Source organism: Dromaius novaehollandiae, chromosome 7 (genome assembly GCF_036370855.1).
Source record: "Dromaius novaehollandiae isolate bDroNov1 chromosome 7, bDroNov1.hap1, whole genome shotgun sequence".
NCBI lineage: Eukaryota > Metazoa > Chordata > Aves > Casuariiformes > Dromaiidae > Dromaius > Dromaius novaehollandiae.
In genome coordinates this window covers 41,587,495-41,610,888 of record NC_088104.1, presented here as the reverse complement: position 1 = coordinate 41,610,888, position 23,394 = coordinate 41,587,495, and the positions used below count along the sequence as shown (strand labels likewise).

Sequence of the window (23,394 nt, the reverse complement as noted above, 5' to 3'; positions counted from 1 at the left end):
TTTTTGTTTCCATTCTCCCTGCTTTTGACAGAGAATTTTGTTCACACCAGTCCCAAAGAAAGGGATCAACACAGGAATGGCAAAAATATAGCCCAGAAGTTGTTTCCACTGAACTTGGATTTCAGTAGCTACCAGAGCTACTCCTTGTACTCTGTTTTCTTTTTAAGATCTGTGCTGCTGAGGAAGTTCATAGGGAAAAAACACTAAACATTTACAGTGAACTGAAAAAAGATAATAGGTCAAAACCTCAAAATCCTTTTCCCATGTTTGACCTCTCAACACAACCTTCATTAATCAATAGTCAATTGTGTTTGACTAGTCCTAATTTCACAAACATATTTGCACACGTCCCAATTATCTTGCTAGAGGTTGAATATCTTTATCTGACTGTATTTTCATTTATCACCCAAAACAGAGGCATAGTAGTGGGCAGTAACATTTTCCAAGGTGTAAAAATAAATTTGAATTTCCCTGATCCAGTCACAAAAACCATTCACAAAATTACTACATATCAGCTCCACACCTATGAGAGAAAAAAAAGAATTAAACTTTATACTACATGATACATAGGAAATCTGAAGAGGATGAAGAGCTCAAAAAAATACTGAACACAGGAACCAACCCTGAAGAGAAAATTGAGAGGTGTCTTTTAAATGTAAAAACAGCCTGAAAAGGATACCCATGGATCAGAAGTGGGTTTAAATATATTGTACCCATTGCCTAATTCAGATGGCTCTTGAGAACTCAAAGTTTGCCTTTCCTGACACACTAGGAAATTTTCGAGTGCTAGTTATCCAGGTTATGCCACCATAGTCCCAACCTAGTCAAACTATACCAATTGCCATATTTTCTTCTGACTTCTCCTGCTTCCTCCCTCCCCTCCCATCCCCTTCCCCATCATTACTATGCAAACTCAGTTCCACCTGTGCCCAAAGGTCCCAACTGCAGGGTCACATATGACACTTTCTTCATTACAAAAACTCAGGTGTTCATTAAATTAGGAAGTTTTTCTTTATGAGTTGTTAAAGACATTTTCTCTTTTTTAAAGGAAAAAAGAAAAAAGTTAAGATCTTATCTATCCCCATCATCTCTTGCTTTAATGATTTGAGATTTCTACTACTTGGACCATCTCTTGACTTTACTCTTTTATGATACCATATTTACTATAACACTTTGCCTGCATTTGAATACAAGGTCTTTGGAATAGCCCTTTGCATAAATATACACTTAAGGATGTATAATAAAACTATGAATGCTTGTAAGTAATAAATTACTAGAACAGTGCAGACTTTCTCACAGTTATACACATAAAAAGCACATTCAAGTACTCTGCAATACAGTAAGTTTCAAGTGCACACAATACCATACATCTTGAAGTGTACCATTACATTAGGATGTGACATACATTACTATAAAATACTATAGAATACCGTAAATAACTGAAACACACTTCAGTGCTTTGCTTATACTCTAGCAATATGCAATGCAAAATGGGGCTGAATCGCTTTTTAACTCAATTATAGTATCAAAAGTATCCATTTCCATAATAGCAGTGTAAGTCTGTACAAATCATTGTATGGCTAGAGTGAGCTAAATTTATCATTGAAACACCCTCTCCACTGAGGGAAAAAAAAGAAAAAAATTATAAAAATTAAGTGTTCCTTCATTTCCTGAGATATATTGAGTTCCATATATATTTAACTGGTTGCCTGTATTTCAAGTATAGAGTTGAGACACCTTTTTTTTTTTTTTTTTTAAACCATTAAGCCACCCACAGAAGTTTTTACCATAAAAATCTCACTGATCTCCGTGGCCAATCTTTTTCCCTTTGCTGTTGCTTTTTTTTTGCCATTTTCCTGCTACCACCTATCTTCTGATAGGTGAGCGGTCCACTTGAACACTGTTCAAAGCACTGAAAAGTTACCTGGCCCCCCTACTGCCACCTGAAGCTGGCTAGTAATACTTCAGATTATATAGTACTTGGAAGTAATTAAAGATAAAAGATGCTGCATAAAGTAGGTGGAAAAAAATACATGAACCTACATCAGAAATATTTCAGATGGCCTGAAACAAGATCTACTCATTTTTTGGCTGATAGCACCTATGCTTTTTGAAAATCTTCCTATTTGGTGATATATCTCTAACAACTATATAAATACTCTCTAACAGCTATATAAATACATATATATTTTACTAAAGTAGACTTTGTTTAATAAGAAGGAGTATGTTTAAATGGCAGCTGCTAGGAAAGCACTATAGCATTTGGCACCCATTGATTCTTATAAAATTGTTCAGTCTGCTGATACTTTCAATATCATAAATCTGATGATGTGAGCAAAAAAATTATCAATGTGAAACATGGAGAGGATTAAATAGTTAAGAAAAATATGTATTTTAATTAAAAGAAACTCAGAAGGAAGCTACGCTGCAAACAAGACTGATAACTGAATTTGAATGAGCTGATCTGAGGTGCCAACACCAGAGGTACTTAACCCTTCAAACTTTAACTATTCAAATGGGATAAAAATGCTCAACTAAACAAGACTTTACCTTTGCTTCAGAGCAGTATTAACTGGTGGCTCCTCGTGATTTACTGCAGAAGGCCCTTACCAGGTCACCAGGGAGCTGCGCCCATCACCCCAACAGATAGACCTCTCATCTGATTTATAAGTTTGGCCTCTTCAGAAGTAGCAGCTTGTTTCTGTAACAGCTTTCTGAAGGGAGCCCAGGGAGTTACCCCAGTGCATAATTAAGCTTATGATTTGGTGAAAAGCATCTAAAAGAGTAGCTAAGGTCTTTTTCTTCCTCTGTCATTCCCCCCTACCCCAGCTGGCCACCTCAGTGCCTCTATGGCCTCCCCAAAGGCTGCCATTGCCTCGACCCCCAGCGTACAGCACCAGGGGCTCTCTGAAGCACTGCTTGCTCTGAGAAGGAAGGAGATGTCCCGAGTGAGATGCAAGAGGAGAAGGCAGGGGCAGGCCAGAAGCACTGTCACCTGCTGAGGAGGGGGTTCATGGGCGAGGGGAGCCATGCCCCAGCCACACAGCACCTCTGCGGGCCCCGCAGAGGGACAGAGCCACCCAGGAGCCCCCACGCTGCTGCACAAACACCCAGGTTAGGTGAGCGACTTCCCAACTGCTACGACTGCATGAGCTGTGTGTGGAAGGGGTGGGGGAATAAAACAAAATAAAATAAAAATAACGGAGCTTTCTAAAGCCCTCTGTCCCGCAGCAGCGAGGTGAGCCGGGCTGCACGCCGCATCAGCCTCCAAGCAAAGCGAGGGTTACCGTCCCCATGCATCGAGCAGTATCGTGACTGGTATTTGTGCAGGAGCAGGTCTCTCTCCTTTAACTGCTGCCTCTAGATGTGCAACAACTTGTCATGCAGTCCTAGTTTATAGATTACTTCTTTATTATTTTGTTGTTCTCAAAGCTCTACCTGTTCAGACTATTTAAAAAGGAATAAATTTTTAAGTATCAGCAAGAAACAGATCCCAGGTACTTTCCTTTATGTGACAAACCACAAGCTTGCTTTTTTCAATATAAGAAACTAACGGAAAAGATAACTCTATTTCTGAATTAATTTTTACAGCAAAATTTTAGGATATTTAAAAACAAAGCTGGCCACAAAACCTGTCTGCAGATACATGGACAACTGTGAGCTATAGTTTCCTAAAGCAAACTTGTTTTGGACAGCCTCTGTCTCACGCATGCCACTTACATACAGACAGATTTATTTCTCAGAAAGAAAAACATAAAAGTTCATCCCCCCAGAACCTCAGTTTGGAAACAGCCCTGAGGAATGTACAAACTTTGGTTTCCAGCATTGCAGTCTGTTAACTTGCATGCCTACGAACACTCACAAATACACAGGGATGACCGTAGCCTTAGACAGGCTCTGACCTCGTTGGCATTTTTATTTTTCAAATGCAGATGTTGTCCGTGTGCCAGGGGAAAGGCAACTGAAACCTCTGCCAATTTTGTTTTGATTAAAAGTTGGGTTTATGCATCTAATTTGTTTTGAAACAACAAAAAGGTATAGAAGAAAATCTTGCAAGTGCCGTTCTAGCAATTTGTATCAATTAGTGTAAAATGGAAATCAAGATGTTATTTTGTCCAATTTGACAGAAACAGTTTGTTACCTTTTTACCTACAGTGATGACTGAAAAATCTTAACATGAATTTAATGATGTGGTTTAAGACTGAACTGAAAACTTAATAGATTTTCAGACTTGATGAGCATCTACAACTGGGATCAGATTTTCAGCATGTGCCAAGCATCTGTAAGGTAAATCTGGTCATTTTGTTCAAGGCTTTATATGAGAATTGGTCTAATCTGAAATATAGATGCTTGTTTATACACCTGAGTAAGAGATGCTGAAAGCTGGATCTGTATTATACTTTAACTGCTTAAGTGACATAGGAACTTCATCCCTGAAGACAGCAAGCTAGGTACTTCCCCCGAAAATTTCAGCATCAGTGAAATAATCTTATTTCTCTGCTCTATTTCAGAGTTTCCAAAACCTCTAGTTAAGGATCCCTTTACTCCTTGGTAATCTGCTCAGGACCTAATAGGAGTAAAAAACCATGAACCACTGTGATCTGATCAGAATGCTCAAGAAATAATCTAGTTTTATGCCAGTCTTAACTGATGTACAACAGCAGCAAATAAAGCTTATTCTGTAAATAACCCCAGAGTCATAACTTATCACAGATGCACATCTTTCACTTGTTCATAAGCATTTGTTTCCATAGCAAGGCACATCATCATTCTTGCAGCCTGGGGAAACAAAATAAAACCACTTTTTATAAAGAGTGAACAGCCTTTTATACATATGGCATCTCCTTCAAAACAAAGTTTTAAAATATCACCAGATTCTGGGTATTGGTATGTTATTCCAAACTCTGTCATCTCTATCAAGAAATACATGAATTCTCAGGGTAAAACACTGCTCTAAAGATTGGCATTATGTACAGGAGTGACAACCTACTGAAAACATTTAAAAAAAGGCAGAACTACAAACTTCGATAAAGCACTCCAAATTAATACATTGCTGGAAATTCTTTAGGGAGATAATCTTCAAAGATTAAGAAGGGAAATCCTTTGCAGAGGAACAAGGAGGGATATGTGTTGAGAACAGTCCAACAGGTGAGATAACTTTTAAAAATCAGTATCAGCTTTTCAAGTCATAAACCCAGGGGAATTTACTCCCCCCTCCCAAACAAGCTTTTGCCCATTTTTTCAGCTTTTTTTTTTTTTTTTTTTTTTTAAAAAAACTTCACCTTTCGAATCAACGTCAACTCTTACATTTTCTATTAATCTTATCAACAGATGGACAGCAGAGTATGTCAATACTAATATTTTTTAGAATTTAACCCAAAGAAGATATTGCAGTTAAAACAGAGTAAAATGAAAAACATCATTAGCAATGGCAAAATAAAAGAAACAATATGTATATCTTGTGAGCACAGTCAATATATACATTTGTGCATGTGTGGATGAAAAAGAGGAAGCATCACAATACATTGACATATATGCAAATGGCACAGTAGTCCCATATTTTAATTTGTAAGGGGACTAAAAGGTCAGCATTTAGCAATAGTGTCAAATACCATTCCATTGTGTAGCAAAGATACAGTAGCTGAAATTTCATTTGATTATAATTTTGTCTTGAGAGTACAGCTCTGCAATAGCATACCTGCAAGTGCAAAAGCACTTGTTCAAGAATGCAGAGCCCAAGACACTGATCCTGTAAACTTGGAAATGCTCTTTCTGGAAACTTTAGGTCACTCCATAGTTTGAAACCAAAGGAAGTGCTGTTTCAGCTCATTTTTTAGGTAAGTACACCTGGTAAGTGTAAAGAAAAGGCAATCCCCCATTATTTTAAGCACAGAAGTTCGTTCTCTCTGGTCTTCGTGTAGAGTGTACAAAACTGGTTAAGACCACATACACTTTTTCCTTTCCATTGTCCTGGGGCAAAATCTACTACTATGTGGACCAATCCCAACTATTTTATGACAGTTTAAAGCTTATTCCATGACAACACACAAGACAGGATATGAAAAAAATCCATAATGAATATTAAAAGTTAAGCTTCATCTTAACCATATTTAAGCACAAATGATGTGAATGTCCTGAGGGAACTTCATATTATACTTGTAATGACTCCATCAGTTCAGTTTTTGTTTTAGAGATATTTCTTATTGCTCTTCTGTACCAACGAACTTTCAATTCAACAATGCAGCAAACTTTCCCAAATCCAGGTACAATCACCTGGTTTTTTTTCTTTGCTTTTTGTATTTTTCTTTTTTTCCTTCAAGAGACACTACAGCTACAATAGTTAAACTACTATGTTCATTTTAATAATGGGAAACATCCTTCTAAAATATTTAAAGGAAAAACAGCTGAACATGTCTTTTTTTTTTAAACTTCAGGTGCTAACATCCAATAAGATAAAAACCATGAAATTTTCCAAGCCAAAGGAATTAGAAGGATATAGCTACGTAGGCAGAAAGTGCTATCTTTATCTGTATTAGTGTTGTATCTCTAAATCATCAGAAATATAAATACCTAGAATCTTTACTGTTGTTACATTCAGGCTATAAAAGTGGCCTACTGAGCAGTAGGTGATTTCAATTTCTATTACCTTAGACAATAAAAGAGGAAGAATTAAGACAGTAGCTTTCTAATATATGCACAGCATCTTTTCATATGTCAGATTAAGAATAAGGAAAGTTTAGAAGCAATTCCAGATCAATTTATAATTTCTACAACATAGTATCAATCAGGAAAGTGAAAAGCACCTTATAGCAGTAAAACATGCAAATTTCAAATCATTTTAAAACACAGTATGTACAACCTCACACTACTTTAAATGGCAACAGGTTTTTGTGTATTGTGTGTTATTCTTATAAGCATCCCATTTGGTTAAGCCACTTCTAACTAGAATACATTAATTTTAATTTGGCATTATATTTCTATTATGGTACTCTTCCTTTTCTCTATCACAATATATTATGAATAGAGCATTTTCTGGTTCTCAGGAATGCTATTCAGCAAGACTCCTTACTTTTGTTTCAATAAAATCGCCACATCTTGATTATATTTCATTAAAAAACTTCTCAAAATTATTTTCAAAATAACTTTTCAAAAGTTAGAGCTTCATCTCATATAAAAACTTTCAAGACAACCTATTTCAATTTTAACTTATGTTAAATTTGTTCAAATTAGCACATTTCCATGAAATACTTGTCTTTCAGCACATACGCCTACCTGGCTTTCAGAATATTTGGATCAGAATAAGGTGATAGTTTTAAGTTAAAAACTTAATCAGAAAATTACTGACCTAATCTATCCCACCCTTTTTTCATCCAGGCACATGCAAAGGGGTATTCCACAAATTACTAGAAATAAAATAAACTAAATTTAATACAACTGAGAATCAAAAGGCATCATAACTTTCAGTCTGTGGAGAATATGCAAGAGCCTTAATAAGGTTTAAAATATCTTTTTATAATCCTGGTTTTAGAAAACAAGGACTTCAAGCTTTTTTCTGCAGCCTGCTTCAAAAACTATTAAGATAACTAACAGAATATCCTGTACATTCTCCATCTGTTGACCTTCCCTGCAAATCTGTTTTTCTGATAAAGATGCTTGTTGACTAACAAAATTAGAGATAACCAACTCATTTGATGTGTACACCTTAAAAGATTCAAATTACTACTTCCACAGTCTCAAGCTGCTACTTAAGTTGATAGCCAATACCTTCCCACAGGCGTGATCACTCATCCTTGGAGAAGTTGCAGACAAAGCTCCTAAGAAAACATTTCTTGGGACTATGACAGCCAAGCAACAAGAAGGAACACTTATTGGGGGAAAACTGGGTGGGGGAAGAGGCAAATGCAGAGCTAAGGGAACCATTTACTTCCCTGTGCTGTACATTTATTAGGGTATTGTGCAGAAAAAGCCCCAAATGAGGTGCGAGTCGTCATAGCCAGGAGCTGTGCATTGATGATGTTGCTGCAGCAAGCCCTCCCAGAGCTTCCCCAAGGGTGATGCACACAGTATTTGCTGATTATTCACAGAGAGCTCATTTTTTTCTCCTTATTAAACCACATTAGAGAAAGATAAACTATCTTTGACATTTCCCTGTGAGTACTTTTTCCACCATAAGCTGTATTACAGCTGTTAAAGACTTTGTATGATAATGAACAGAGTGAAGCCTAGGAAATAATCTCTGCATTACAATGTGGGCCTTAATGTAGGGGAAAAAAAATTAAGAACTTAATTTCTATAGGAAACTGATACTTCAAAATAGAAAGTTAAAGCACCGAACTGTGACTCAGAAGGCATGAATTTAATTCCTGGATCTTCCACTTTCAATTTTGCACAAATTATTTCATATGAGGCTAATAGAGCCTCACAGAAATGTTGGAAAAATAAGTATGTGTAAGCTTTCAGTAAGGAGGATATTCAGAGCCATATGAGCATGTATGCAGATATGGCTACTCTGTCCTTGCTGCACATTAGACCTAAATTAGATCTGCACTGTTCACAGCAGCCTAGCTAAAACCCTTCACTCTCTGACCCAGCTTTTGAGTTCCCACCCTGGCACTCGGAGTGGCTGGAGCTCAGGCCACAGGGGTCCATGTTCTTGAAAGCAGCTCAAGGCCAGAATGCCTTGCACGTCCCATCCAGCTGTGCAGCAGCTGGCATCAGTGCCTTCTTCAGTAAAGGACCCTGTGGCTCGTTTGTGTACTTTGACATCAGTTAACGATGGAAAAGGGCCTTCTCTTGGAAAGATATTTTTAGAGAGGTTTTTTTTTTTTGTTTCTTTGTTTTTTAAGTCTCAGCCACATTTGCTTTTTGGAAGTGGTAACATGAAACAGCACAAGCTAGGTTGCTTAGTCCCAGACAAATACACACGATCACAGTTCAAGAATGATTTGGTAAGGAAAACAGAATTGCATCCTAGAGCAAAATCTTAGCTATCAGATATAAAACTTCAAAATCCACACTTCTACCCCCCCCAGCTTGCTTTTAAAAGTTGCAGGACTCCAGTATGAAGCATGCAATGGAAATAAGACAAAAAAGGATACAGGAAAAAAAAAGTATAGCTTCTGAATCATGGCAGTGAGAAGGCAGAGAATGGCATACTGCCCCACACCAACCCACAGAAGACAAGCTCCACAGGTATCATGCAGCAAAGCTTCAAAACCTACGACAACAGGGCTAAGCTCAAAGTGACTACAGCATGAGAAGACAATCTGCAGCATCTATGCTGCATGTCATATTTCTTTAAAAACGAGTATAACCTCCATGTGAAAACTGAGGAGTAGCCAATCTTGCTAACGTTACCCTCCAATTCATAGTGTGGGCTCATGCAAGGAATCAGTGCATGATGATACAATTAACAAAGCCTGTTTTGCTGCTAATGGAAATGTGCACTTTAATAAAAAAAATCTTTTCTAATACTTCAGGGAGGCTAGAAGAAAAAGAGGGCTTAAACAACAAATAAATAAATGAATGAATGATGACAGATTTTTCTACCTCTCCAGATTTCTGCTGACAGAAGTACTGGGAAGAAGTTTCACCACATGAATTTTGGACTTTGAAGCCTCTGTTTTCTAGCTTTTGTTATATGAGGATACAATATGATTCCTATAACTGATCACCTCCCGGCAGACGGACCCTATTTTGCTTGGCATTGCACAGAGAACAAAATGACATTATTTCACCATCTGTGAGACAACAGAGAGATGGAAACAAATAGGCAGAACAGAGGAAAAAGCAAGACAGCATTCATCAGTATGAGAGGCAGCAGTCTCCACGAGCCAGAGCTACACAGGCATCACAATAACAAAGAATATCAAAGAACAGCAAGACAGACCAAGAAAGTGGCATTGAGATGTTAATACGGACATCTTCCCAAACAGGAGGTGCAGCAGAGAAAAAATCATCAGGAAGTTTGCTTGAAACTTAATCAGTACTGCTTCTGTTACTGTCTCTGTACACAACACAGCCTTAATGGCCTGTCCTTCTCATAAACATCTGTATGAGAACAAAAGTTTGGGAAGGAAATTGAGAACTGGGAGGTATGCCTAAAAAAAAATAAAACTGAGGAAACAGCCCAGATATCAGAGTCTGACTGCTGCCAGAGAAGGCACAGCTCTACCCACTGCTGCTGAAGTCCTCCTGGCTCACAGCCTCCGCGGTATCGATGGAAAACCTGAAACTCTGAAGAGGCGACACAGATTACAGCCCTCTCATTTTACAGCACACACAAGACTATAAGCTACTTCAAAAGCAGCTCCTCATATCAACACTCAAAGCAGTCTCTTTCCTGCAAAGGTCATCGCTCCGTGTGCGCGTGTACTCGCGCCGGGTGTACCGGCACACACGCAGGTACGTGTTAAGGAGGAGATAAGCAGTAGAGGAGGGGTTGAAGAGACAGAGGGTACAGCATCTTGCAAGACTTCCTATTCTGCCTTATCTCCATAACTTTGCACAAGGCACTACAAGACTAACTTTAATTTCAATTTGTGAATAACAATCTCATATAATCACCTACACATTTCCTGCTGCAAAGTCAATTTGCATGGTTCCCAAGGAGATAAGTTTTTAGAAATCTTTTCTGGAATCCACTGATAAAAAAAATGGAGAAAACTAGTATAAGATATAATAATGAATTAATCCTTATAGGAAAAAAAATATCCTTTATGAAGCCCATCAGGAAAGCCTAGATAATCACTAAACATTTTGTATTTGCTTTTCATTCTCATCTCCAGCTTCATATTTTTACTGTGCCTAGGCGTAGCATTTTGGATTTTTCTAACTTTTTCTGCTACAAAATATCAAACAAGGATAAAGGATTTGGGACCATCACATTACATGTAAACAGAATAATATAAGATACAATTTCTATTTACCTAGTTATATTATGTAAAGCATAAATTTAAAATATTAGGCATTATAATTCTACCCACAGTCAAAACTAATTTCTAAAACAGGTCTATATATGCTAAACATCAAATCAGCTTTGAATGGAGAATTGTAACCTATGTACATGATGTGTGGGAGTGGAGGAGGTGGGGACAAGACAGCATCTTAAAAAATAACAGAAAAAAGGCAAGAAAATATGACAGAGCCTTCATTTATCATTCTGCTTAAGAGGTATAAAAATAAGTGCAATTGTCCAATATTTTTGCAACACAAATTTTCTGATCTAAAACAAGAGGACTATTTTTTAACTACAAAACATTAATTTATGTTACATAAGTATAGTATTACAGTAATCTTATCCTCTCATGCCATTATTGCTAATTTTTTCAGCTGCATCTCAGATAAGTGTCTCTCCAAAATAATAGATGATGCTTTCCTATCCAACATTACATTAACCATTAAAAAAAGCACTGAATAATGTTTACACAGGCATCTCTCTTTTCCCAAGTGAAGACGATATAAGCCATGACAGATGTAGCATTGCACGTGGTGACTGCAGAAGTACCTTCCGTGGAAAGCCATACGAACCCCTCAGGGTTGCATGAAAGATGCAGTCAGACAGCAGGTAAGGAGAAAGTAAACAGAAAGGAAACAAGGCTGGGAAGATCATTTAGGCAGTACAGATCTCCGTGTTTCTTGTAGGCAGGGAAAGATTTACTAGGATGTTTACAAGGACACTGGAAAAATGCAAACTTAACGCAGAAGGGGAAGAGAACCTATGTGAAGATTTGAAGAGTGGGAAATACATGCAGTTTGACAGAAAACAAACGTGGTTTCCCAAGGGATTTCTCCACACAAATGAGTTTCACCGAATACTGATGAAAGTCAGAAGAAGTAATCTCCATCAGCCTTAAGGCGTTAAAAAACAAAATTTGGATTTGCAGGTACTGCAATTTCCCAAGAAATGAAAGGATCCTAGTAATATAAAAACCAGATTCTGTTCTCTCTTTATTAGACACTGGTTCTGGTGAGACACAGCTAAATCATAAAAATGCAAATTGGGTCATCTGCTAAGTCAATAGATGTTTTCCTTCAATCCTGTAAGCTACGAGAAATAGCTAATTCTCATCTAGCGGCTACCCATTTCCACCTTCTGCCTGTAAACAGAAGCCAAACAAATAAAATTATTTAAAATAAGATTAATAGAAATCCAACATTTCTCTAAGTGTGGCCATTTTTATTTAATTCCCTATACAGAGAGTCTAATCTAAGTCATCCTTCTCTGAAAGTCTCAATTTACGCACTTAACATTTCGCACTTCCAAAGCAAGCCAGCTTCAGGACTGAATAGCTGTGTCAAGCCCGAACTGACAACCCAAGCTTTGGGCGCATTCCCTACGCACCTTTTGGTTGGATTTAATAGCACCTAGTAAGTTGTGAGCTCCATTTGAAGCTCTTCCCCAAAACAGGGTATTCGCAATTTCTCTCCCCTCTTTGAATTCTCAGCCACTGCAGCCAGTGTCTCAGACAGGGTACTGGATGCATCCCCCTCTACTGCACGGAGACGGGTTTTCTTGAAACCCACAGGAACTCAATGCTTCTGAGCCTTGTATTCAGTTATCAAATTCGACTGAAATTGGGCAAGGCATTATAAAGTTACTGCAAGAGACACACTGTCTGAAAAAGACCTGGGCCACAGCTGCACCATTGACACCCCTTTAATAAACCAGGCTACAATCTGGCATTAAGCATTAACAAGAGAAAGGCAGCAGCCTTACTTCTCAGTCACTTAAAATGACTGATATTATGCAGTGGTATCCAGCTCAGAAAAACACTTGCTAATTGAAATGGCTAGAAATTTCAAATGCTGTTTTTCAAACGCAGTTAAACATGTAGAAACTAGAATCCAACATGTTCATAAAGAGGTTAAGGGAATAAAAAGTTCAATTACAGTCTACAGTGTGTAGTGTATAAGGGTGTTTTTTTTTTTTTTTTTTTTTTTTTTTTTTTACAAGAAACCTTTAAAATTCATTTCTTTTTTCTTTAGATGCTTTTATATTTTTTTTTAAATAACAATTCCAATACATTTTAGAGCTCTAACCCAGGCACTCGGTTTCTTTAAAGCATTATATTTACACAAAATTCAATAGCATATTGCCAGTATATGAAATTAAATACACATCCCCACTGCTTTGTTTTTTCATTTAAGTTGCTGTTTCTCCAAGCAAGTTCTAAAGTGTTTCCAAATAAGTTTAAGACATCCAATTTATTTTTATTCTAGTAAATTGCTTTCCCAAGTGGCATTATATCCTTAAGGTGTGTTATCTATTTATTAACTGTAGAAAGTACTTAGAATTTCCAGCACATTAGAGTATCTCTCCTAGCAATAACTAAAAGCACTAGATGTAAAGATCTAGAATAACACTGAGTAAGATTAAGAAAAACACTCAAAAAAGACAAGTAATACAAAGAATATTATTATATGAGCATGTATAATATACATCTGTTCTTGGTCGAATGCAAGGTAACTGCCAAATTTACATAGATGCGTTCCTTCTTGACTAGCCTTCAAAGTAGTCACTATTTGCAATTATATGTTCTATATTTTAACATTCAAAAATAGTTTGCAACACAAACCTAGCTTTCTATTACAGGCTAAAGCAAACTTTTATCAAAGCAATCATTAACATGAAAATTATTACTCTGGACTTGCCCCTCTGTAGCCTATCGTGCACCTAAATCTTGGGGTAAGGTAACCTGGGAAGATCACATTGTGACCACTCTTCCACCTGACCCACTTGGAAAACCTTGCCAAGCTCAGCAGCTTTCTCCTCCTCCTCCAGACTGAAACTTGTGTCAATGCACCTTTCGTGTGCGTAGTGTTCTTGAGAATACTATGGCCCACTAAAATTTTGGGTGGATTTACTGCAGACTCCTCAGAGTAGCAACACAGAGTTGCCAGCCACAAGCTTTCTTTCCCGACTGGGCCAATATGACTATGCGATATAGGGGAAAATTATTCAAAATACTACTTTACCAGTATAGTTTACAGATTATTCTGGTTTTTGGTCTGGCTAAAGTATGTAACTAAGCAAAAGCCCACCAACTTAGGCGGGCTTTTAACTCAAAGCAGTACAGTGAATATTTAATACAAAATATGGGTAGCCACCTAAAAAAATTAAATGCGTAAACATTGTTTCCATCTTCACAGATAAGAGTTCCCCTGCACCCACCCCCAAAAAGCATTTCTGAATTTGTATCAACACTTCACTTTGCTGATTTCACATACTGTTTATATAGTTTGATACTCTATTTCTTCACCACACTACTTTTTTGACAACTCAGTGAATTTTCAGGTTTAACCAACATAGGAACCAAGTTGCCCAAGCTTTTAGACTTTTTTAAAAAAATAACTACATTGGACTGTGTTTCTTAATTTCAACAAGAAATTAAGCTACTGAAATGAAGTGTAGAAATACAGTTATTCTTTAAGGAAATACTTTCAGATGTAAGCTACTCGTAGTCTGAGTGCACTATTAACAGCATCAAGCTACATGAAATTTATTTAATGGAAAAAATAATAAATATAATTCTTTTAAATGAATATGAGAGATACTCATACCTAGACAATTTGTCAGAAACGTCTAAACTTTGCAACTAGCTTTAACATATTTTTAAAGATTTTTATGTTTATTCTTCCTCAGCCTGCAGCTAGCAAAATTTGAAATGTCACTGCTTACAGGCTATTGCACACTTAAGCTAATCTAAATTTAAACTCCTGATTTTTGACCCAAGGGAATAAATTGCAATCAAATACAAACTGCAAAAATATTCAGCATTCTAATTCAGTATCCTGGAACCTGAGTTTGTAGTCATCTCTGAATCTCATTTTTATATGCAGTAAGCAAATCCCACCATTCCTACATAAAAGATAAACCTCAAAATCCCTAAACAGTTCTGCCTGGGTGTTTTACTGTATTTATGCATCCCACTAAATTTTGTGATCATCTTTTCTACTTTCACATTCTTCAGAGAGTGTCCCTCTGACTGCTACCAGTAATTTTTTGGAATGGTACTTAAAGCAAATGCATCCCAATGACCTGATGAAAAATAAAATTCAACATGTATATAACAATAAATTTAATGTACTGTTAATGGTTCCTACCAGCTCACTGCTAAGTCGTGCGCTTTTAAAGTGTTGCTCAATCTATACACTCCAGATTTCAGGGGCTGAGTATATTCTTTAGCATAAGTAAGGTATGGCTTCACTTGATCATCTGCAGGAAACTCTGAATCCTGGGAAAAAAGAATAAAATAAGCGATTAATTCTCAGAAATGGTACAGTGTACTACTTACTGTGTCATTATTTTAAAAGCTCAATTTTGTTTTATTTTTCCTATTTTCCCCACTATTCAATTTTCAGTTTTTTAAATCACTGTTATCCTGGTTTTACACATTGCGATGCATAGTTAAAACCAAGTACAAGCACATTTGGAAGACTGGGGCCTGTAGTGAACAACTGAATATTATAAGACTTGTTAATTTATTCTTCTAAGATTATATTCCTTTGGTTAACCTCTGAATGGTTAGGTCAATAGAGCATTGCTCCAGAAAGGGATCAACAGTCAGTACTAGCAAATTATCTGCAACCAAATATATATCCATTGTTTATGTCACCAAAACCTCGTCCCCCAAAACAGAAAAACACAGCTGTGTTGTTCAACATAACAGCACTGGGAAAGAAGCAACTCTACACTGTGGATACTGAGAGACATTCAAAAATGACAAAACAAATTCTGCTGTTATTTACATTCATAACCAAGTTTCTGCAACTTTGTAGGCATCAGTAATAAAAAATTGGCCTGATGCTTTTATTATAAAAGTCCTTTATGTACCTGCTACTGGAATACAATATGCTGCTGAAAAATGAAGGCTGTTAAGTCATTAGTATAAAATACCCTACATTAAGTTCAGAACAATCTATCTTCAATAAGTATTTGGTGGAAGACAGTCAAAAGTTAACGTCAAATAAATTTCTTGTAAATGATTTTTTCTTCAAACAGGAAAAAATTGTCTAGCAAAGTTTAAAACTACCAATTTGAGACACAGTTATCTATCCTGCACTGTACCATCTCATGGTCAAAAAAGTTTACTTTTTGAAATCTTTTCATCAACTAGCAGCCAGAAAAAACTCCTTCAGACAAATTTAGAACAGAATAAGTTCAGTAGCACTATCAAGCTTTGCGCAGCAAGGCATGCGGTCTAATCACTGAATAGTCCCTATCAGTTAAATTAAGCAATTTCCATTATGGTACTAAATAGAAAAATCATGGCAGCAGAAAGAAAGGAGGGGGCTGTATATGTACATATAAACAACACAATGAAAAGGAGAGGAGATGCGAGTAAATAATCTTTTTTCTCCTTTGAATGCCTGCATATATGTAGACCTACACTGTGAGCAGCTCCAAGCAGCATCTCCCACAGAGCACCATTACTTGGATAAGGAGCTCCTTTTCTCTACTTGAATAAAGACCAAAAGATGAGTTTCAGACAAGTAGCACCACCCTAATAACATTCATCACAACAGTAACTCTTGTTGCACACAGGACTGCAACTCCAGGCTGCAGTCCAGAGGAGACGTTCGCCAAGGCAGCTGCTGACGCTGCTCAACAGCATTAACTACTCTGGTAGGTAGGTCCACATTTGCAGCTTTTTAAACAGCCTCTCCAGAACTGCAGTCCACTGAGACAGCACCTTCCTTGAATCCGCCTCTTTTCATCAGTTAAAGACCCAAACAAAATAAAAGGACAAAGGCAGGCCTATCATTCAGGATGTGCAAGGTCTCTGTCCTGGAAATCTGTGACTTTGAGGGAAAAATAGGAAAGCTCATTTTAAGATTCTGATGAAACTCTAATTATACATTAGACCTGAATTCAGAATGAACTCTGAGGATAAGTTTTTCTATGCAGAATAAGACATCTTAGAACTACGCCACAGACGCTTCTCTCTCCTGGTGGAAGTGACAATCATTAGAAAGAACATCCTCATCAACAAATAACAGAAGGCAAAATCAGACAGTGATTGAAGTGGGTGGCTCTGCAAAGATTCGTGGATAATCCTTATAATCCCATGTAGGACTGGGTTCTTAGAAAGATCCGAACCCTTCAGATATATACTGAGCAGGCATAGGAATGCTGAAATACTGAGCACTAAAACAAAATGCTAAGATCACTGGGCTGACAGCTCAGGGTTTCTTCAGCTCCAGCAGTTAGCCTAAATGAACAAGGCCTACAGAATTATTGCTGGAGTACATCCATAACTGGCAGCAGAAAATCTGGTTCATCAGGCACAAAGGAGTCATTCTTGCTCAAGGACTCCCTTACTGCAGACCTGATATTCAGCATTCATGCAGTCAGACGGAGGTGGCTTAGGTTTCAGTGATAAACCTTCTCAAATTGAGCTCGAATCAGACATGAGTGGACCAAGTTATCAGGCTCTTCACCAGGAAAACACACACATTTTCTGGAGCCAGATTTGGCTCTACCAGGTAAGGGGCAGAAAGGATCACAGCGTGAGGATTCCAGACAGGAGGAAAGAACCATCAGCTTCCCAAAAGAGGCAACTAGGACCCCAGAAAGAAACCTGTCCTCAGAATGGCCCTTCATACTGATGCTCAAGACAAAGAAACAGACCTCAGTACTTTCAGATGGCTATTTGGGCATGATCTGCACTTGTAATTCACAATCAGCTGGAACTAACCATCTTTTCAGGACTTTAGGGAGGTAAATCACATACAGGGGTGTTCGAAGCTCACAACATAAATTCAAGAGATTAGCTCTGCTGGAGAGTTGATCTTACTTCTTTAAGTATCATCTGCTTGATACAGAATATAGTTAGAATATTTTCTATCATTGTTTGCATGTGATGACCTTAACTGCATTTGAGCATCAAGTTATTTAGAGATGAACGTATACTCTACAATTACTTGAATGAATACTTCAGACAAAAAGAAGTCTTTCCCTACTGAACTGGGCAACAGAGCTAAACTGACAGAGTTAAATGAGTATACTTTTAGTACTGGACACAGAGCAAGCCTCTGACATATCACAGGCCACTGCACCATCCAAGCAGGAGCAGTGGAGAGTGCACACAACCTGATGGCATGACTGCACACAGTCCACTGTGCACAGTTGGCCATGCATCCCAAATCAGGGATTACACAAGTATGATCAGTTAATATTATGTTGAAAATGTCTTTGAGACCATGTTAGTCAAACTCCTCCAACAAATTTTAGAAAAGTTGAAAAAGTCTCTGTAGGGACCACGAACAACTTATATTTGCCTAGTACACAGTAGCAGAAGGCCCCAAGATTAAGTGGCATCAGGGATGAACTACTTTGACCTGAGACTTCAGAAGCTGAGGACACAGACAGGAAAGCTTCCAGTTACTTCAGGCAGCGAAGAGAAGTTGTACCACAACAGGGCTGGGTTGTACAGAAAGAAGCTTCATGGCTGCCACAAGCCTCAAGGAAAGAGCTAGGTAAGACAAATAGTATAGTGGTGATGGGAAAAAAACTGGACTACAATTGGGAATGGAGGCTTATATCAGCTTCTTTCTGCAAAATTTCTTGTGGAGGCTGAAGTTTCTACCACAAAATTCCATGACATTAAAGGAAAGTATGTAAGCTCTGTGATTTACACAGAGGCAGATCTGTATTCTTTAACAGAATTCTGGGGTTTTTTGCTAGCATAATACTGATAAAAAGCCAAAATATATATATGTATATTTAATCTTACAGCCTCACTTTTGATCAGCGTGGCCTAAAATATTTTCTAAGATCAGCCAGCAGATTAGGAGACTTATTACCAACTCTAATTAACCAAGCTAAAGGGATTTATTAAAAATATACTGTCATGTAAAAATGTAAAGAGGATAACTGTACACAATATATTTTAAGGACTACACTAAAATCATTACAAAACCACTTACAAAGACTATGCAGCATTCAAAAGACATAGCCCATCATTCACGTTTGCAACATTTTCAAGACACCCTGCTGTGAGAAGCTTCACAAGGAAGACTGAAATTACTGTATTCTTTAAAATGCCCATCAACTGCTAAAATTAAGACTGGAATAAAATCAATGTATTTTAATCTGAAAATGTACACACACAGCAGGAGTATCCACCAACATCCTTCGTAATTTGTTTGCACTTGATGGTAGCCATTTGGCTAATTTGAAGAAACAAGCACACAGCAAATTTCAAAATTACAGGCTATCAAGAGAATGCCATTTTGTCTCCCTTTTCAGAACCTCTCTAATCTACATGTTCTACACAGATGCTATTATCCTGACTTGAGCTTCTTAACAAAATCACTATAAATACATTAGCTAGTAACTGAATGATCAGCACACATGCATCTATTACAGACCCAAGACCAGGAAGAAGATTTCAGTGGACTATGGCAACAATCACATATGTAGATTAATAAAAACAATTAAAAATCTAGTGTTTGGGGGGTTTTTTTGCTCAATTATAAAAAAGACTGTCTGATAGAAACTCTAGATATTGTCTCCTGTATTTGGTCTTAGACATTTATGTAAGTTTTGTTACGCCTAAACTATGTTTGTTCATCTTCGAAACTAAGAAGCCACTTAGTGTTGTTTGCGGAAAAACTTCTCAATGTTATTTCCTATTTTGTAAGCTTTCATAGACATGTAAGACTTCAGCTTCCAACTGCCCTAATGAAGCTCAGATACCACATTCCTGGAACACCGGACTCACTTTTCTTGGGACAGTAGGGACCTAGAATGGCGATTACCCTAGGACACTGGTTTCTTTTCCGAGAGGAAGCCAGAGGCTGGGAGTCATGGCGAGCAAATGATCAAAATCATCCTCTGTTGTCTTGAGCTCAGGTGTTAATAAGGCTGCAAGGTGCTTACGAAGCACCTATGTCTTGAACCACCCATTTTACATACCTTACTAGTCTGTCTAAAGTTTTCTTGTATTTCCTAAAACATGGTGTGAGACAAAGTAACAGTGTCAGACAAATTAATGGTGCCATAAGCAGCAAACGGAAGCCTAACAGGATTTGCAAGGATGTTCCAGCATATTAGGTTCAACACCCATCTGAAAAATCAAAGGAATTTAGAAGTAAATTTACTGGAATTTTTCAAATCCCTATACACACTATCTGTATCTGCAAAAGACTTAATTAGCATTTCCACCTCTGAGTTCTTCTTGTAAGAGTGAGTTGTAAGTGTTTTTAAAAGTAGAAGTATTATTCATGGGAAATAACACTCAAATTAACACCTAAGTTATTTAAATTCTGTTTGAAAGACATAGAAGATAATTATTAACTGAATTAAAAATTCTTCTACCTCATGGATAAGATGATTTTTGGAGAGAGGTTAAAATATGTAGAACACACAAACATAACATCGCAAACTTTTTTCAAATATTCAGATGTCTAAACATTTCAGAATTAGGAAATAAATACTTAAAGTTCCCAAATAACTCTGCATCTGCATTCCAGGAAGAAAGCATGATGCATTTGTAGCCGAAATTACACATTTTTGTAGAAGTACGTCAGGTTTCCTAGTATATATTTACACTAAGCAGATAGTATGAACCGTGTTCTAGGCATAACGTACCTGCAGATCTCTGAAGCCATTCCCCCCAAAAATCTGTAGTATGTTTTCCAAATCTGAGTGATTAAAATGAATCTGCAGTATTTATTATATATTGGCTAAAGAGCAAAGTAAAGAGGTTATCTGAAAGTCAGTATAATCCTAATCCATGCCACCTTCTCCACATAAATATTGTAAGTTTAACATGCTCCTTGTCTTACAAATTTTTACCTTTCAAGAACTACAAACTATTATAAAATGCATGTTACTAAATCTGTGCATCTTAAATTATGACATAAAGCACAGAAATCAGTATTTTTTGTAAACTATTTCTTATTAGCTTTCAGGAACTAAAATAATTACGAAGCATAATGAGACTTACTCATTTCAGAGTGGAGCAATTCCAGGAAGCCTAAACCTAGGCTCTCTGAATAGAATCAACTAAAAAAATCCTGCATTTTTTCCCATAGAAAAACTAGACATTTCAGGAAATAGCTAATTAAATTACAGTAAATTTCACAGATCATACAGTAAAAAGATAACATGAAAAAATACTAGTATTTCTATCAGTTTACAAAATGCAAGTCTTTAAAACACTAAGTTTTTCTCATTTTTGTCATCAACAATGCAATGAAGTCTTCTGAACACATTTCTGAAATAATAGTTTTGACCCCCTCTAGCGTAGTAATCCTTTATTTTACTAGGAACTGAGATTCAGCCTTAGTTGTGGAGAAAATTCATACCTACAATTCATACTGCAGGGTTTGGATGATATCAACTGTGGTAGCATTTGTCACAGCCAGGTGAAATATTGATTTCAATAGTTCCCCAATACACACAAGGTGAAAGTCACATTTTAAACATACCAAGTCTGTTGCTGAGGTCATTTGTTGGCTGAGAAACCCTCCACAGAGTTTAGAACCAGTACTAGTTCAAGGGGGTCTCTCAAAGTACTGCCAAAATATATTTTTACTGTATTGACAGTAATCAGAACTGCGGTTTACATGAGGCATAGTTGAATACGTAGCTTCCAAGGTCCTCAAAAGAAGCACAAGCATGCTACCATGCTACCTGTGAAACTACAGAGGTCAACATGTAACACATTTTCCCAGTTATAAATACTTCTCACTGAAAAATCAATGTGGTATCTTTATACAAACTTTCTGTGATACAGAGAATGCAAATATGAAGATAGCCCCCCAGCAAATTTTGGCAATGAAAGAAGTATCCTTGTTTAATCCTAATTATTTTCAGTCACTAAACCCTGGGGATAGCAGAGAATCCATTACAGAACTTGAGATCTTGCATAACAAGGCCTCGCTGAACATATTAATGAAACGCATTGATTGCAAAGACTGATGCTTCATCAGCAAGGGGAACGTGCATGCCAAAATTCAAGAAAAGCAGGCACTTAGCTCTATGGAGCCAAAGCAATATTGTTTTTCATTCACTCTTGTATCTGCAAGCTACTGGACATTTGTACTACAATACACACGGAAATGCTTTAAGCTTTTCTCTTACATCAGTGTAAAAGAAAGTAATGCATTACCTGCCTGGGAAATTAAACATCCTATTACTTTATCATCAAAGGCAAGGAACATTAAATCCAAAACAGCATCCTAGAAAGAATCTCTGTGAACCATAACCATCCTGAACACACGCCCTCAATCACTGACAGCGGTAAAAGCCAATGGTGCATCGCATATGCCCAGGCTATCATTTAGAAACTACACTATCACTGTTATCCAAACTTACAGGTGAAAGAGCATCAGCCAGTCATACAAAGTTAGGCATGACCCTTACTCCGTTCACATGCAGTGTTTCCACAGCTCTCAAAACACTAGCAGAAGGGAACGAATATCATTATCTCCATTTGTTTCACAGACACAAGGAAGATGTTCAAATGGGAGATCCTCCTTTATCCATTAGTCATTCAAATCATTTACCTAGGGAGCCCTACGCAAACCAAGATTGCATGAACTCATGGAAACACTCCCTGCTCCAAGCCCTCACAGATTAATATACAAAAACACATCACAACAGAAAAGGAATACATATTTTTTCCCAGAAAAAAACCTGAATATGGTCATATGCCACATGAGGATTTAGTGATTTACCACAGATCAAGCTGAAATTCCCTAGGAGCCTGTACAACAAATTCTTATCTTCTGGGTCTCAGGCCATTGTTTTAATTCTCCCTAAGACATGAATATTGTCTTCATGAGAATGGTTATCTAAGTATTAAGACAACATTAAAGCTCCTAAAAAGCCTCTCTCTTTCCTGTCCTGAATTTTTATAGAAAAACTGCCTTTTAGCTCCTGATAGCAGTGCTCTTCAGAGCAAGTCTGCAGCCTTCATTTTCCTTGAGGAAGGCACAAGAGATTCTCATTTGTGAAAACACACAAAAAGCAATGAATAGGTAAGCAGAACAGATCTAAGTCATCCCACAGCTGAGAAAAACACAGCATGGTTTAATACAAAGCAGAAAACACTCAAATCAGTTTATTGAAATCACAACTCAGCCTTGTCTGCATCATTACATAACTCTAGGTTTCTCCCTACTCAGGTGTTAAAAATGCAAGTCATGAAGAGTTGGCTTCACTATGCAATTGCCAGCAAAACCAAGCCTTGTTACTTAAATAAAAAATAAATAAATAAATAAATAAATAAAAAACACCACACACACACAAGCTTAACTTGAGGCAAAGATCATCAGGCAGTAATGTTGTGATTCAAAGTCCCTTGGGGAGGGAAAGAAGAAATCTACTTCTTCGGAAAAATGGATCAACAACTCTGCATCATCAGCAGTAGTTACGCTTCG

General features: G+C 37.2%; 1 protein-coding gene across 3 annotated transcripts in view; it reads right to left on the bottom strand.

Moving 5' to 3' along the window:
* SPAG16 (sperm associated antigen 16) overlaps window positions 1-23,394 on the bottom strand; it is a 416,305-nt gene that overhangs the window by 329,606 nt on the left and 63,305 nt on the right. For all 3 annotated transcript variants that reach the window (XM_064515349.1, XM_026120033.2, XM_064515350.1), the window contains exon 10: window positions 15,106-15,236. In XM_064515349.1, the coding sequence (XP_064371419.1) occupies window positions 15,106-15,236 (131 nt within the window). The remainder of the gene's footprint in view (window positions 1-15,105; window positions 15,237-23,394) is intronic.